General features: G+C 37.0%; 1 protein-coding gene across 1 annotated transcript in view; it reads left to right on the forward strand.

Moving 5' to 3' along the window:
* LOC140136839 (uncharacterized) overlaps positions 1 to 14,978 on the forward strand; it is a 54,030-nt gene that overhangs the window by 12,111 nt on the left and 26,941 nt on the right. The window contains exons 8-9 of the mRNA XM_072158438.1: positions 3,315 to 3,456; positions 14,359 to 14,528. Coding sequence (XP_072014539.1) covers positions 3,315 to 3,456; positions 14,359 to 14,528 — 312 coding nt within the window. The remainder of the gene's footprint in view (positions 1 to 3,314; positions 3,457 to 14,358; positions 14,529 to 14,978) is intronic.

Raw genomic sequence — 14,978 nt, forward strand, 5'->3', positions numbered from 1 at the left:
CATTCAGACTGGAAAATCAGGTCAAACTTAAGCTTATCTAGTTGCAATGGTTGTCGAATTCCAACCTTTCGTCACAGAAATAGATTTTCGTGGTAGAAATGAATCTTTTAAAAGCGAGAAAAGCACTAAAAAGATTCACGGCGAGAAAAGCGAGATTACGTTTTCTCTCTAAGCCTAGTTTTATGTCATATTATTATCTATTCCAGCTCCAGTGCAGGGTTGCCAAAAGATTTCAGCCTGAATCGCGGGTCAAATAATCGAAAAGTCGCTCAATTTTTCTCTTTACCATTGGTTTCTATGGGACATGAAACTATTGGAAGTCATGGAGGCAATGTTGAAAAATCGCCCAATTTTATTCTTAACCATTGGTTTCTATGGGACAGGAAATTGTCAAAAGTCATGAAAAAAATCTTCAAAAGTCGCCTAATTGGGCTACCAAATCATGGGTTTGGCAACCCTGCTCAAGTGACACCTCATTAATTTCCCTGGACTTTTGGATGTGTTGTGATAATCTAAAAAACAATGCTATGGCTCAAAGCCCTTGGCAGTTTCAAAAAAGAATACGGAATGCAGAGGTTTTTTTAAAGATTTTTTTGTAAAGATTTTTTAAAAACTTAATTTTGAATTAAGATGTCATTTGCAAGTGTTCAACAGTACACAGCATAAATTACACAATTGAAATACAAATATCAATATTCCTAAACAATGCATACCTAAACAATGCAAGTATCAAATCAAGTAAAATTTCTTCAAAATATTTTTCGGCATTATGTGATTTTACAGTAAAAACCTAAAAAAAGGAATAAGATTTTTAAAATGAATTTGCTGTTTCAGCTGGAATGGATGCGCTAAGAAAAAGCGAACGTGCATGGCGCTTTTTTTTTAGCCTTAGCATTTTACTTTGACAAATCAATATAACAGGGCTGTAGTGCCAGTTTTGATGCCCCACCAGTGAGCATAGGTGTAATCCTACCCAGAAAAATATGCATGTGATGTCACTGGATTTGGAACAGATAATAATTACCATTATTCAACCTAATAATTAGCATCCATTGGTGATTGTTTCTACCGTATTCAACCTAATTAGTGCCCGGGCATTTAAGGGATCTGGAATGAGCGTTTCGACAGCAGTTTTTGTGGGACATGAGAGCACATCAGACCTATCTAATTGCATTCTGAATACTGAAGAATGTCTTTCTGATATCAAATAATTTTCATTTTATGAAATTCACGATATAATACAAATTTTATGACAAATTATTAAAATTTGATATTTTTCACATTTTTGATATATAACAGTCCTCGAAGTAAATTTTATAAATCTAATGATATATTCGTATTGTGTATGCAGCTAGGAGGAAAAGCCGATGATCAATTGAAAATTTTGACCTTTCATATTGAAGTTATGGATTTTTTTTCCCCAAAAGACCTTATTTTTTTGGTGTTTTAGGAAAAAAATCCATATCTTCAATACGAAAGGTCAAAATTTTCAATTGATCGTCAGCTTTTCATCCCATCTACATACACTTTAAGTAGAAATCATCAGATTTATAAAGTTTACTTCGAGTACTGTTAAATATCAAAAATATCAATTTTTAATGATTTGCCATAAAATGTGTATTACATTGCAAATTTCACAAAATCAAAATTATTTGATATCAGAAGGACATTCTTCGTAATCAGAATGCAATTCGATATGTCTGATGTGCTCTAATGTCCCACAATAAATACTGTCCAAACGTTCATACCCCTTCACTTAAGTCAGTCATTTTTGGGGCGCTCATTGAAATTATGAAATGAAAGTCAAAATTGGAAAGTTACACAAATATTAAACAGAGACACACTACGATAGGCACCGGATGCGCGAAAATTCAAGTCAAAAACGCGAAAATGCGTTTTCCACCACTTTTGTATCCATTGATGAAGTCACACGCAATTCAAGTAAATCAAGTATGCGAATTCTGCACCTATTTCACACGCTAGTCCGATGTTTTTCTCCATGAAGTTGATACATTATGTGAACAATGCAAATTTTATGTGAAAAGCTACTACTGTACTGTACAATAAACATTTTAATGCATAACTGTACTTTTTTTTTCGTCCAAATGTTGTTTTTGTCATGAACTGATTCGTATCTCGCGTGCGTTCTGTGACTTATATCCTACCCTTCTTCGCTCAATCAATTATGCATATGATTAATGACGCCACTCATACATACGATCGATGTAAAGAATTAAACTACCACACATGGTAACACGTCATGGAAAAAATCGGACATTTGCATATCACGGAAGGGCTTCCGGGGAGGATATTGTGCTGGTCTGGACTCACGTAAACAGTAAATATTGGTGAATTTACATTGAAAAGTAGTGTGTTTGGCAAAATTCTCAAAATTCACGATGGACCACCAAAATCGCGATGGACCCCCAAAATCGAAACTCCGGTGCCTACACTACGAGATGAAAAAGACAGATTCCACTCAATGACTATAATGGTACTTGTCATTGACAATGGCAAAATACACACATGGAATCTGTCAAAAATAGCCCTCATCAAAAATGTATTTTGAGGCCTGGGGAACAAGCATGTTCCTTCTAAACCCAATTAAAGTTTTAATTAAAACTCTAATTGATCTTAGAAATAGAGTGTGTATCTGAAGTACAAATCATTATAATCCTAAGCTGGAAAGTTAAAGGCCCATTCAATGATCCCAGCAAAAGTGTAAAAGAACAAAATTAAAAGTGAAGGAAAAGTAAGTCATTAAAATTTTCAATCAGTAGTTTTGAAATGAAAAATTGGGCAAGAAACAAGGAAACAGCAATATTGATAAAGCTGAAGCTCCATTCAAATACATACGTAGCTGATTCATGAAAAATCAGGGGGCTGACAGTGAAACACGGATTAGCCAAATTTGCACGCTATGGAATGCTGTACAGAAGTTGCCACGGATCACAACATTTTAAATATTCCCTGGTAAAATGTCTTATTTTGTCTTAAACATGGTTTTCGGCTTAACCACGGCTTAACCACTAGCAGGTTATGTTAGCGGATCAAGGGGCAGAATTTCGTTTTATGTTAGCGGATCAAGGGGCAGAATTTCGTTTCACAGTGCGAGAATCAATCTTGATTCATGCAGAATACATTTGCGGGAATCATTTGATTCTTGCAGATCAACTTCTGTGTAAACTATAAAAGTTTGCGAGAATCAACTCTGATTCACACAAATTTGTTTACGAGAATCCTGCGGATCTGGCTGTCAGCCACCTATGGAGAACTCCTGTGTTATGGCATAAATACTTTTTGCACTGTTTCAGGTACCACAACTTCTCTCATGGGGCATCTTAAAAGGGCTCATCCCGAAGAGTACGGCATCTGCAAGGATGTGGAACATGAGAATAAGACTCGCGATGAGTATGTTGAGATTGCTCAGCCTAGTACCAGCTATACTCCTACAAGGTAAGTTGCACTAAGTCTACTCTTAACCCCATGAGAACTACCTGCCGATTGGTCAAAAAGAAGTTTTCATTATCAATTGGACCAATCAGCAACATTGTTAGAATAATTTCACCACACAAAAAAAATTGGGGTGAATTATTTGCAAAGCTCCATTTTGATTGGTGATTAAAGTGAAGATATCATGTAATTGACCAATCAGAGGCAATGTTACATCGGCAGGTAGTGCTCAGGGGGTTAAAGGGGCATTTCATGATCCACAGCTTCATTCCCCACTTTTCTCAAAAAAGTTGAGATTTTTATACCACTGGAAACATCTGGCTACATAATGTTTATGTAAAAAATATTTCTTGCAGATTAATGTGTTTAGCAAAAATATCGTCAAATTTGAAATGTGTGCTGGTACCAGGGTTCGATTTACTTTTAAAAATTTGCATAGCAATTTTTAGTGAAAATATTATTTAGGTGATGTTCTTATAATATTAGCATATGTTTACATTGTAAATATTGCTATACAAACTGATATTTGTGTAGCAGGTTGTCCAAAATGGGGAGCATTTTACACCACAACTCAAGTTAAATCGAACCCTGGCTGGTACACCAGAACAAAATTAAAACACAGTGGCATATGTAGCAGTGTAATACACATAATTATGCATGACTCACAGATGCAAAAATCAGAATCAACTGAAATTTTGGGAATGTTTTTTGTGAATATCTGCTGGAAAATGTCATAAAAAGAGGATGCTAGGATCACGGAATACTCCTTTAAGAGGCCAAGCATTCAAAATCGTCAGTAAAGTTGGAGTAAAATTTGCTCATGATTTTTAAAATATATGTGACCATTCGCCACAAATCGTCATGTGCATCACATACTGTCATATATCTCAAAAGGCTGTACGTTACCATCAGTGGAGCTCCTGCGCACCACCACAGAACGTCTGGTAGTGGATGTTCTGCGCTTGCGGGCGTAGAGAATCTACTGTCTGAAGTTTTGCGCTCGGTAGCTGAATAAGCTTTTCTTCTCCGTAGTCCACTTGCCAATTGTCCATAATTGGCTATTACATTTAAGCTTAAAACTCTGATTCAGTTATTTGTGCACAATTGATAGATTTTCACATCTGATCTATTCAGTCACCGTACACTCTCTGTTTGTTAGCTTCCCAAGTGGACCACTGACTTTGACTTGCGGTTAACATTTTTAACACGGGACTCTATGGAGAGTTAGGCCAATTTCTGGCCTAACTAAAATTGGTCATGATGTAATGCATCTTAAATTAAATGAATCTGGCTTGTGATTGGTTGCCCAGATCTCGCTATTGTTTAAATCCTCCCGACACGTACTGGTACCATTAACTATACATGGTACACAACTATCTAGGGAATGCGGCGCTTTTGTGCTGGCGCGAAAGTTGGTGGATGAACGATGCATCTAGCGCGTATTGTACCACCATGCTTCGTCTTGTGGTTAGATTTGATTGATAAACAAGTATGATTGACAGTGTGTTTTAGAGAACGAAGTCCCGGGGTAAAGTTCTGCTTAAAAGTAAAAGTCCATAGTCGATTTTTAACTTGGATAATAAACTGGCAGATTCTAAAATTAGAATTGTTCAGTATTGAAGTGCCATTATAATTATGCCATTATGATATGTTGCACTCAATTTTGATTTTGATGTAATAAATATTGATCAATAATAATAATTTCGAGTTGAACTGAATGCGTTCATCATGATTAATAACATTTTTATTTATCAAAAATTTACTATGGCATAGTCTATGGTGCAGAGAATCCACAGTCAGAATGGGCTGGAGCGCAGTTCCTTAATACATGTAGCAATAGCTAGATTATTACTCCACTGTTGGAGTTGCTGCACCCAGGCTTGGAAAAAATGTTCTTTTCCCAGGAATGTAGACAAATTTCCCTCCATTTCTTATGTATTTCTTGATCCCAAAAAAGCCCAATTTCCCTCCAGATTACTAAATTTCCCGGAAATGAGAATCATGAATTCCCCTTTTTTTCTCAGGCCTGACTGTACAGGTCCTGGTCTTGGACCTCAAAAGTCTCTGTCTGGAACGTTTTTAAGCTTGAGGCATGAAGAAAAAAATGTGATTTTGTGTTGTTGTTCATTACTTATTTCTTACCCTAAAATTTTAATGAATGTTGAAACTTGCAATCATTCATATAGTAAATAATCGAAATATGCAGCCAACCAGTACCAGGGATGTGAGTTTTATGCTTTTGCCTGAATTCAGGCTTTTTTGTAGTGCAGATTTTATAAGCAATTTCTTTTATTTTCAGCCCTTTTGAGTGCCATCATTTTCACGCTGTTTTTCAGGCTTATTCAGGCTTTTTTTCAAAAGTGGACTTTCATCACTGCAGTGCATTAAATCCATAGGCACTACTTCCTTTCCAACAGTGTCCCTGACTGGTTAATCATATGATATAATCATCTGAGTAACCAATCAAAATAGAGCTCTCTTATCAATTTTAAATTTAATCCACTTCAGCCTTACTGACTATCCTTACCATATCTCTGATTGGTTCAATACATGATATAGCCCTCTTGATAACCAATGAAAACAGGTCTTAGATGCAGATAATATGACCAGTAACCATTAACCTTTAGGCTAGGGAGGTTCATAAAATTTTGAAGTTCAATATTTTTAGCTGAAAGTTCTTTCATTTGAAAGAGAATTAAATTATCTAAATAATAAGGGGTCAATCATGCTTATAGTGCATATACTTTTGAAGTTACAGACAAAAATAGTGTCATCAAATTGCTCAAAATTGTGTGTGTGAAATTGTGACAGCAGGCACATTGTGATGTGCCCTGAGTAATTTAATTTAATTTAATTATTTAACTTTGTTTACAAGCTGAAAGTATTTCATGAGATGGGAAACCCCTTGTATTTTGAATTCCCCAAATTATTGTAAACAAAGTCAGAGCTATGTTTGGAACTTGGAAAGCCCCAGTTCATTATTGCACCATCAAGAAAACCCCCCAGGAAGTGATGTAATGTAATGTGAATGTGTATAATTAATCTTGGGAAATCCCAAGATTGCAGCAATGTTGTGAAAATGTGATTGAAGTAATGGTTTATTAATAGATGATGGTTTTTTTGGCATGAGTACTGATATAAAAAGCTGGAGGTTTTTGTTGGGACTTTACAGAATGTCATGTGAGATTGAAAACTCCACATGTGTGTGATGGTCTTCGTGCTTCAAAAAAGAAGTACATTTAACCAGTTTATATAGCCAATAATTGAGCTAATTTTAATACAGCAACGAAGAAGACAGCGAGCACACAAAAGTGCTCTTCCTCATCAAAGGATTAAAAGTTCTTCTGTCAAATTGCTGGAGTTTGCTGAGTTTGTGAAGGCCACGCATCTGTCAAAAACAGCGGAGCTGTGTTAAAGAAACCTGTTCCCTGGAAAAGAGTGGTTGGTGAAAGAAACACCATTTTTGGAGAAAGCAGCGCAAGGAGATATATTTGTGGAGAAAGCAGCGCAAGGAGATATTGTGGAGATAGCAGCGCAAAGGAGATTGGAGGAAGCATCATCATTTTCGTATGAGGATTTTATGTGCAAGGATTTATAAATGCAAGAGTACGATGGACTTCGCTGATTTTCGCAGAACAAGTGAATAAGGATATATTACATCAGTCGTCCAGAATATTGCAAGAACTCTAGAATCACCAACAAGAAGACCGCTGGTTAAGTACCTATAGAATAAAACTGATTGTGTGATTTTATTGTAATTGTTGTTATATGTACCGAGCATACTTTGTTTTCAATTAAAGACTTAGATTATGTTAGCTTAATCAAACAGTGTATTTGTGTTGTGCATTCGTGAGTTCGGGTAAAAGGTGATTTTGGCCTTGAGTCAAGTAATGCTCGTAACAAAATTGGGGGCTCGTCCGGGATATACACTGTAAAAAGTTGACATTCATTTACTGAGTCTTAAAAGTGAAAGTACAGTATGGCAGAGTTCAAAGCTGAAGAGTTTCTTGAAACTATAGATTGGGAGAAATTTGATAAGTTGAAGAAGCCTGATTTATTAGCACTTGCCAAACATTATGACTTGAAAGTAAAGCAAACTACAAGAAGACAAATAATCAAAAATGTCTTGATTGAGGTTTTAGTTGATGAAGAGTATTTTGATGAATCCATTTTGGGCAAGAGAAAAGAGGTCGAAACTGAAATCGGTGGGGACTCTGCAGTTAAATTGAAAGAGTTGGAAATTCAATTAGAACTGAGGAAAATAGAAATGGACCAAAAAGAAAAACTGGAAATGATCAAGTTAGAGAATGAAAATAAAGAAAAACAAGAAAGGCTAGATATGGAAAAACAGAAAATGTTTATTGAAGAAAAGGAAAAGGTGGCAAAATTGGAACTTGAGAAACAGAAAATGGCAATGGAAGACAAAGCGCCATGAAAAGATGGCGTTGGAAGCACATTTGAAAGAAAAAGAAATTGAGTTTGAACAAGAGAAGTTGGCTAAGCTAGGTGACAAATACTCATCAAGTTTCTCCTCAAAGTCAAAGTCAGGGTTTGATGTTACAAAGTATGTAAAGCTTGTGCCTAAATTCAAAGAGAAAGAAGTTGACGAGTACTTTCAACATTTTGAAAAGGTAGCTACAAATTTGAAATGGCCTCCAGAGCATTGGACCCTACTGTTACAAAGTAGTTTTGTGGGAAGGCCAGGAGACTTACTCAGCTCTACCAATAGAGAAGTGTAATAATTATGAAGAAGTTAAACAGGCAGTCCTTAAGGCCTATGAATTGGTGCCTGAAGCATACAGACAAAAGTTCAGAGATTCAAGAAAGCAAGCAGATCAAACCCATGTAGAATTTGCCAGAGTGAAAGAACAAATGTTTGACAGGTGGCTTGGTTCAAAAGAAGTCAAAGATGATTTCGGCCAACTTAAGCAATTGGTTCTTATAGAAGAGTTCAAGAAATGTGTCCACGTTGACATTAAAACCCATTTGGATGAAAGCGCTAGCAAAATTAAGACGCTAAATGAGGCGGCGACAATGGCGGACGACTATGGCTTAACTCACAAATTGAATGGGAGTAGATTTGGTCATAACAGAAGTTATTCAAACAGGTTCAGCCATAATCAACCTAGAACAAATCAGGGTGGTACACAAGAAGGGAGATCTCAGTCTAATTCACAGCATAGTGCTGGTGCTAGAGGGACCCCAGGGAGTTCAGGTAACAGAGCAAAATTTGGGACTGAATTTAAAGCCAAAGTAACTTGTACTCATTGTAAGAGACCAGGGCATACGATGACCCAGTGTTATTTCTTAAAAGGCAGAAAAACAAGAACAAAAACAGCAGCAAACTGCTAGTAATACTGTAGGATGTGCAGTGTCACTTGTGTCAAAGAAACAAGTCAGTCAAATCAAGAAACAAGAATTCCCACAAAAGGGAAGTGAGACAGACAAGGTGTGTGAAGAATTTGAACCATTTGTGTTAGAGGGAGTGGTATCACTTGGTGAGAATGGTAGTCCAAAGCCCATCAAGATTGTGCGAGATACGTGTTGTGCACGGTCTATGATTCTGGAAGGAACTTTGCCCTTTAATGAGGCTAGTTCAGCAGGTAATGCTTTGATCCAGGGTATTGGGATGGAAATAATTAGTGTACCTCCACAAAATTAACTTGACATCTGACTTGGTTTCTGGTCCTGTAACCATAGGAGTTAGACATGAATTGCCAGTCAAAGGAGTGTCCATGTTGCTAGGAAATGATTTGGCAGGGGGGAAGGTTTTTCCTGACCCAATAGTCACAGATAAGCCCTGTATACAGAATGATAATAGTGAGGAAGAGGAGATATTTCCTGCATGTGCAGTGACACGGGCAATGAGTAAGAAGGCCTCATTAGAAACAATTGAGGACAACCAAATTGATGACTTAGGCTACAATTTGGAAGGCACATTTGTGTCACAGTTGAATGAGAAAGAAGATAAACTTCCTTCTCCTGGGGATAAAAATACCCCTTAAGATGACACAGCCTCTGAGCATGAACAAATTGGGGAAACCATGAAAGACCCATTAAGTCATGACAAGCTAATTCTGGAGCAACAAAATGACCCAGAACTCAAAGAAATCAATCAAAGGGCATTGACCCTAGAGGAAGCAGAACAAAATTCTGTCTGTTTTTACAAACAAGATGGAGTGCTAATGAGAAAATGGCGCCCACCTGATGTGCCTGCCGATGAAGAGTGGAAGGTAGTGCACCAAATTGTGGTACCAAAAGTCTACCACACTGAAGTTATTAACATAGCACATGATAGTCCCATGGCAGGGCATTTGGGTGTTAAGAAAACTCATGAAAGAATTCTGAGACATTTCTGGTGGCCCACTCTCAGAAAAGATGTTTCTGAATATTGCAAAACATGTCACATATGCCAAGTAGTAGGGAAGCCAAATCAGAAAATACCTCCTGCTCCATTAAAGCCAATTCCAGCCTTTGATGAACCATTTAGTAGGGTTATTATTGATTGTGTAGGCCCCCTACCAAAGACTAAGTCAGGTAATCAATACCTTCTGACAATTATGTGCGCGTCAACACGCTTTCCTGAAGCCATACCCTTGAGAAATATTAAAGCAGTGACTATAGTGAAAGCTTTAACCAAGTTCTTCACATTTGTGGGGCTCCCCAAGTCCATACAGTCAGACCAAGGATCAAACTTTACTTCTGGAGTATTTCAGCAGGTCATGTATCAATTAGGTATAGAACAGTATACCTCAAGTGCTTACCATCCAGAATCACAAGGTGCACTAGAAAGGTTCCACCAAACTTTGAAAAACATGATCAGAACATACTGTTTGGAATTTCAGAGGGACTGGGATGAGGGAGTACACTTGTTGTTGTTTGCTGCTAGGGAAGCTGTTCAGGAAACTTTAGGATTTAGTCCTTTTGAGTTAGTGTTTGGACACACAGTGCGCCGGACCCTTAAAGTTGTTGAAAGAAAAGTGGCTCAATGAGAAATCAGATATCAATTTATTGGATTATGTCTCCAATTTTAAGCATAGGCTTAACAGAGTAACTGATATCGCCAAAGAAAACTTGAAACAGGGTCAGGCCAAAATGAAACAATGGTATGATAAACATGCCAAAGAGAGAGTGTTCAAACCAGGTGACAAAGTTCTAGTACTGTTTCCAATTCCAGGACACCCATTACAAGCCAGATATCATGGCCCATGTGAAGTAGAGTCAAAAGTGGGTGAAGTAGATTATATTATCAAGACTCCTGGTAGACGCAAGAGCAGGCAGTTATGCCACATAAATATGCTCAAAGAGTATGTTGAAAGAAGTGACAGTGGCATTCCAAAACCTGTGTGTACAGTAAAACATGCTGATAATGTAGACAAACATGCCGATGTAGACAAAATTGCCAATGTAGACAAGAGTAAAGATGACAATTCTGATGTCACATTTGACCAGGATAAAGAGCTGGAGCACAAAGAGTATAATGTAAAATTGAACAATTCTGATGTGCTCACTAATTTGGACTCAAAGTTAGGTCATCTTTCTCAAGATCAACAAAGTCAAATTGCAAATTTGATTCACAAATTTGACAATATATTTCCTGATACACCAAGTAGAACAAATGCTGCATTTCATGATGTAGATGTTGGTGATACAAAACCAATCAAGCAGCATCCTTACAGAGTCAATCCATTGAAAATGGAACATCTCAAAAATGAGATCAATTATATGCTAGACAATGATATCATAGAACCAAGTAGTAGTGAGTGGAGTTCACCATGCATTCTTGTTCCCAAGCCTGATGGTTCATACCGATTAGTCGCAGACATGAGAGCTGCAAATGTACATTCAAAGACAGACTCGTACCCAATTCCAAGAATTGATGATTGCATAGACAAAATTGGGAATGCAAAATTTGTTAGCAAATTTGATCTATTGAAAGGGTACTGGCAGGTTCCACTCACAGACCGTGCCAAAGAGATTTCTGCTTTTTGTACACCATTTGGTCTTTACCAATACAAAGTTATGCCATTCGGGTTGAAAAATGCACCAGCAACCTTTCAGAGAATGGTGAACCAAATTGTGGCAGACATAGAGGGATGTGAAGCGTATGTAGATGATTTGATTGTTTACAGTCAAACTTGGGAACAACACATGGAACAACTCCATCAATTGTTTAAGAAGCTGTCTGAAGTACAATTGACAGTCAATCTGGTAAAAAGTGAGTTTTGCCATGCCACAGTCACATACTTGGGATATGTTGTAGGTCAAGGTCAGGTGAAACCTATCAAAGCCAAAGTTGAAGCAATTGAGCAATACCCCACACCTGTAAATAAGAAGGCACTCATGAGATTTCTAGGAATGGTTGGCTATTATAGAAAGTTCTGTCCAAACTTTTCAGAGATAGCAAGTCCTTTGACTGATTTGTTGAAGAAAGATGCAAAATTCATTTGGTCAGAACAGTGTGAAAATGCTTTTCACAAAGTCAAATCGATACTCATGAGTTCACCAGTACTTACTGCACCTGATTTTCAGAAGCAGTTCAAGTTGACTGTTGATGCCAGTGACATAGGCTGTGGAGGTGTTGTGATGCAAGAGGGTGAAGATCAAATAGATCACCCCATTTGTTACTTTTCAAGGAAATTCAACAAGCACCAGAGAAATTACTCCACAATTGAGAAGGAGTGTCTAGCATTGCTATTAGCATTGCTACATTTTGATGTGTATTTGGGTACCACCGTATACCCTGTGCTTGTTTTCACAGATCACAATCCCCTCACCTTCATCAACAGGATGAAGAACAAAAACCAAAGACTGGTGAGGTGGAGTTTGACCTTGCAAGAGTACAATCTGGACATCAAACATATTAAGGAAAAGACAATGTAATGGCTGATGCCCTGTCCAGAATTGCATAAAACCTGACAAACAAAAATTTCCTTTAAAAGGGAAGTTGTGTGTGACAAGTAGTCACTGTGTATGATGAGATAAATACTCAAAGTTGATAATATGTTGAAGTTGATGTAAAAGAAGAAAACATTTAAGAAAGTTTTCATTACATTCGAACTTTCTTCTTTTAAGGGGAGGTGTGATGTGCCCTGAGTAATTTAATTTAATTTAATTATTTAACTTTGTTTACAAGCTGAAAGTATTTCATGAGATGGGAAACCCCTTGTATTTTGGAATTCCCCAAATTATTGTAAACAAAGTCAGAGCTATGTTTGGAACTTGGAAAGCCCCAGTTCATTATTGCACCATCAAGAAAACCCCCCAGGAAGTGATGTAATGTAATGTGAATGTGTATAATTAATCTTGGGAAATCCCAAGATTGCAGCAATGTTGTGAAAATGTGATTGAAGTAATGGTTTATTAATAGATGATGGTTTTTTTGGCATGAGTACTGATATAAAAAGCTGGAGGTTTTTGTTGGGACTTTACAGAATGTCATGTGAGATTGAAAACTCCACATGTGTGTGATGGTCTTCGTGCTTCAAAAAAGAAGTACATTTAACCAGTTTATATAGCCAATAATTGAGCTAATTTTAATACAGCAACGAAGAAGACAGCGAGCACACAAAAGTGCTCTTCCTCATCAAAGGATTAAAAGTTCTTCTGTCAAACTGCTGGAGTTTGCTGAGTTTGTGAAGGCCACGCATCTGTCAAAAACAGCGGAGCTGTGTTAAAGAAACCTGTTCCCTGGAAAAGAGTGGTTGGTGAAAGAAACACCATTTTTGGAGAAAGCAGCGCAAGGAGATATATTTGTGGAGAAAGCAGCGCAAGGAGATATTGTGGAGATAGCAGCGCAAAGGAGATTGGAGGAAGCATCATCATTTTCGTATGAGGATTTTATGTGCAAGGATTTATAAATGCAAGAGTACGATGGACTTCGCTGATTTTCGCAGAACAAGTGAATAAGGATATATTACATCAGTCGTCCAGAATATTGCAAGAACTCTAGAATCACCAACAAGAAGACCGCTGGTTAAGTACCTATAGAATAAAACTGATTGTGTGATTTTATTGTAATTGTTGTTATATGTACCGAGCATACTTTGTTTTCAATTAAAGACTTAGATTATGTTAGCTTAATCAAACAGTGTATTTGTGTTGTGCATTCGTGTGAGTTCGGGTAAAAGGTGATTTTGGCCTTGAGTCAAGTACGCTCGTAACAACATGTACAATGCACACTACTGTATGTGACCCCAGATGACCTCCTATTCTTTACTGTAAGAAAGCTGTTTTGGATGGTCTTGATTTACACACAAATTGCCTTTGAGCTAAATCGAGTGTCGACTTGGTGGAACATGGATTGCACTATGTGATAGTTTATGAATCCAGTATTATGCCAGTACCAACATAAGTCAACATCACTTAGGTTTTAATGGTTGTCAAAATTAATTTTTAGTAATTTTTTCCATTGAGCCCCACAGTAAAGCCATTTTTGGACCGTACAGGCACATTCCACTTCCCTATGGACGAATAGCGCCACCTATAGTGTGTGATGTGAGCCTGACTATTTAGGCTAAAAAAAAAGTTATGTCTCAAAGCCCACACGCGCGTTCGTTTTTCGTAGCGCGTCCATGTCAGCTGAAACGGCAAATTCATTTTTTATTTTTTCAAACAATTTTATAGTTTTTTGCAGTAAAATCATGAAATTCTGAGACAAATTTGGAAGAAAAGTTACTTGATTCGATACTCGCATTGTTTAGGTTGATATTTGTACTTCAATTGTGTAAATCAACCACAATTTCATATGGTGTACTTTTGAAAACTCGAAAATGACATCTTAATTCATAATTTTGTTTTAAAAAAATCTATAAAAAAAAATTTAAAAAATCTTGAAAAAAATTCATTCCGCATTCGTTTTTGAAACTGCTATGGGCTTTGAGACATCACTGTAATATCTTTCAGGTACAAGGATAGACGTAAAGGAGAAGAAGTGACAGCACCATTCCTGCCTGATAAAACGAATCCCAGATCAGCGGTATGGAAGTACTTTGGGTTTAGAACAGATATCTCGGTACATGCAGCCAAGTCCATGCCAACTTGCCATCTATGTAAACAAGATATCAAAGCTTCAGGTGAGTTTGCAGCTATAGAGAGAAAGTACTTAGTATATGAAAGTATCCACAGTGTTAGCTATTAGAGAGCTTGCGATTTCCAAATGTACGTATCATACGTCCGTGCATCTATTCAATATTGCTCTCATGTGACGGGATTTTAAATAGATGCACAGGCGTATGATATGTACATTTGGAAATCAATTTTCAAAGTTTCAATTTTTTTTATTAAAAAAATTTAGACATCTGGATCTGGACATTATCCTCTGAATAAACGGTTACCTGCATCACATCAGAGTTGGTACAAACCAATGACCAAAAATTGTAAATTTTCATGACCATATTTGGAATCCGCATGAAAAATGCATTAAACTGAGTACTGGTATTTGTTCAGTGGTTCTTAAGATAGCTCTTGATATTTTGAGAAAATATCTCAAAACTTTTTAGAATTATATTGTTGAGCCTACGACC

Source organism: Amphiura filiformis, chromosome 17, assembly GCF_039555335.1.
Source record: "Amphiura filiformis chromosome 17, Afil_fr2py, whole genome shotgun sequence".
In the NCBI taxonomy this organism is placed as follows: domain Eukaryota; kingdom Metazoa; phylum Echinodermata; class Ophiuroidea; order Amphilepidida; family Amphiuridae; genus Amphiura; species Amphiura filiformis.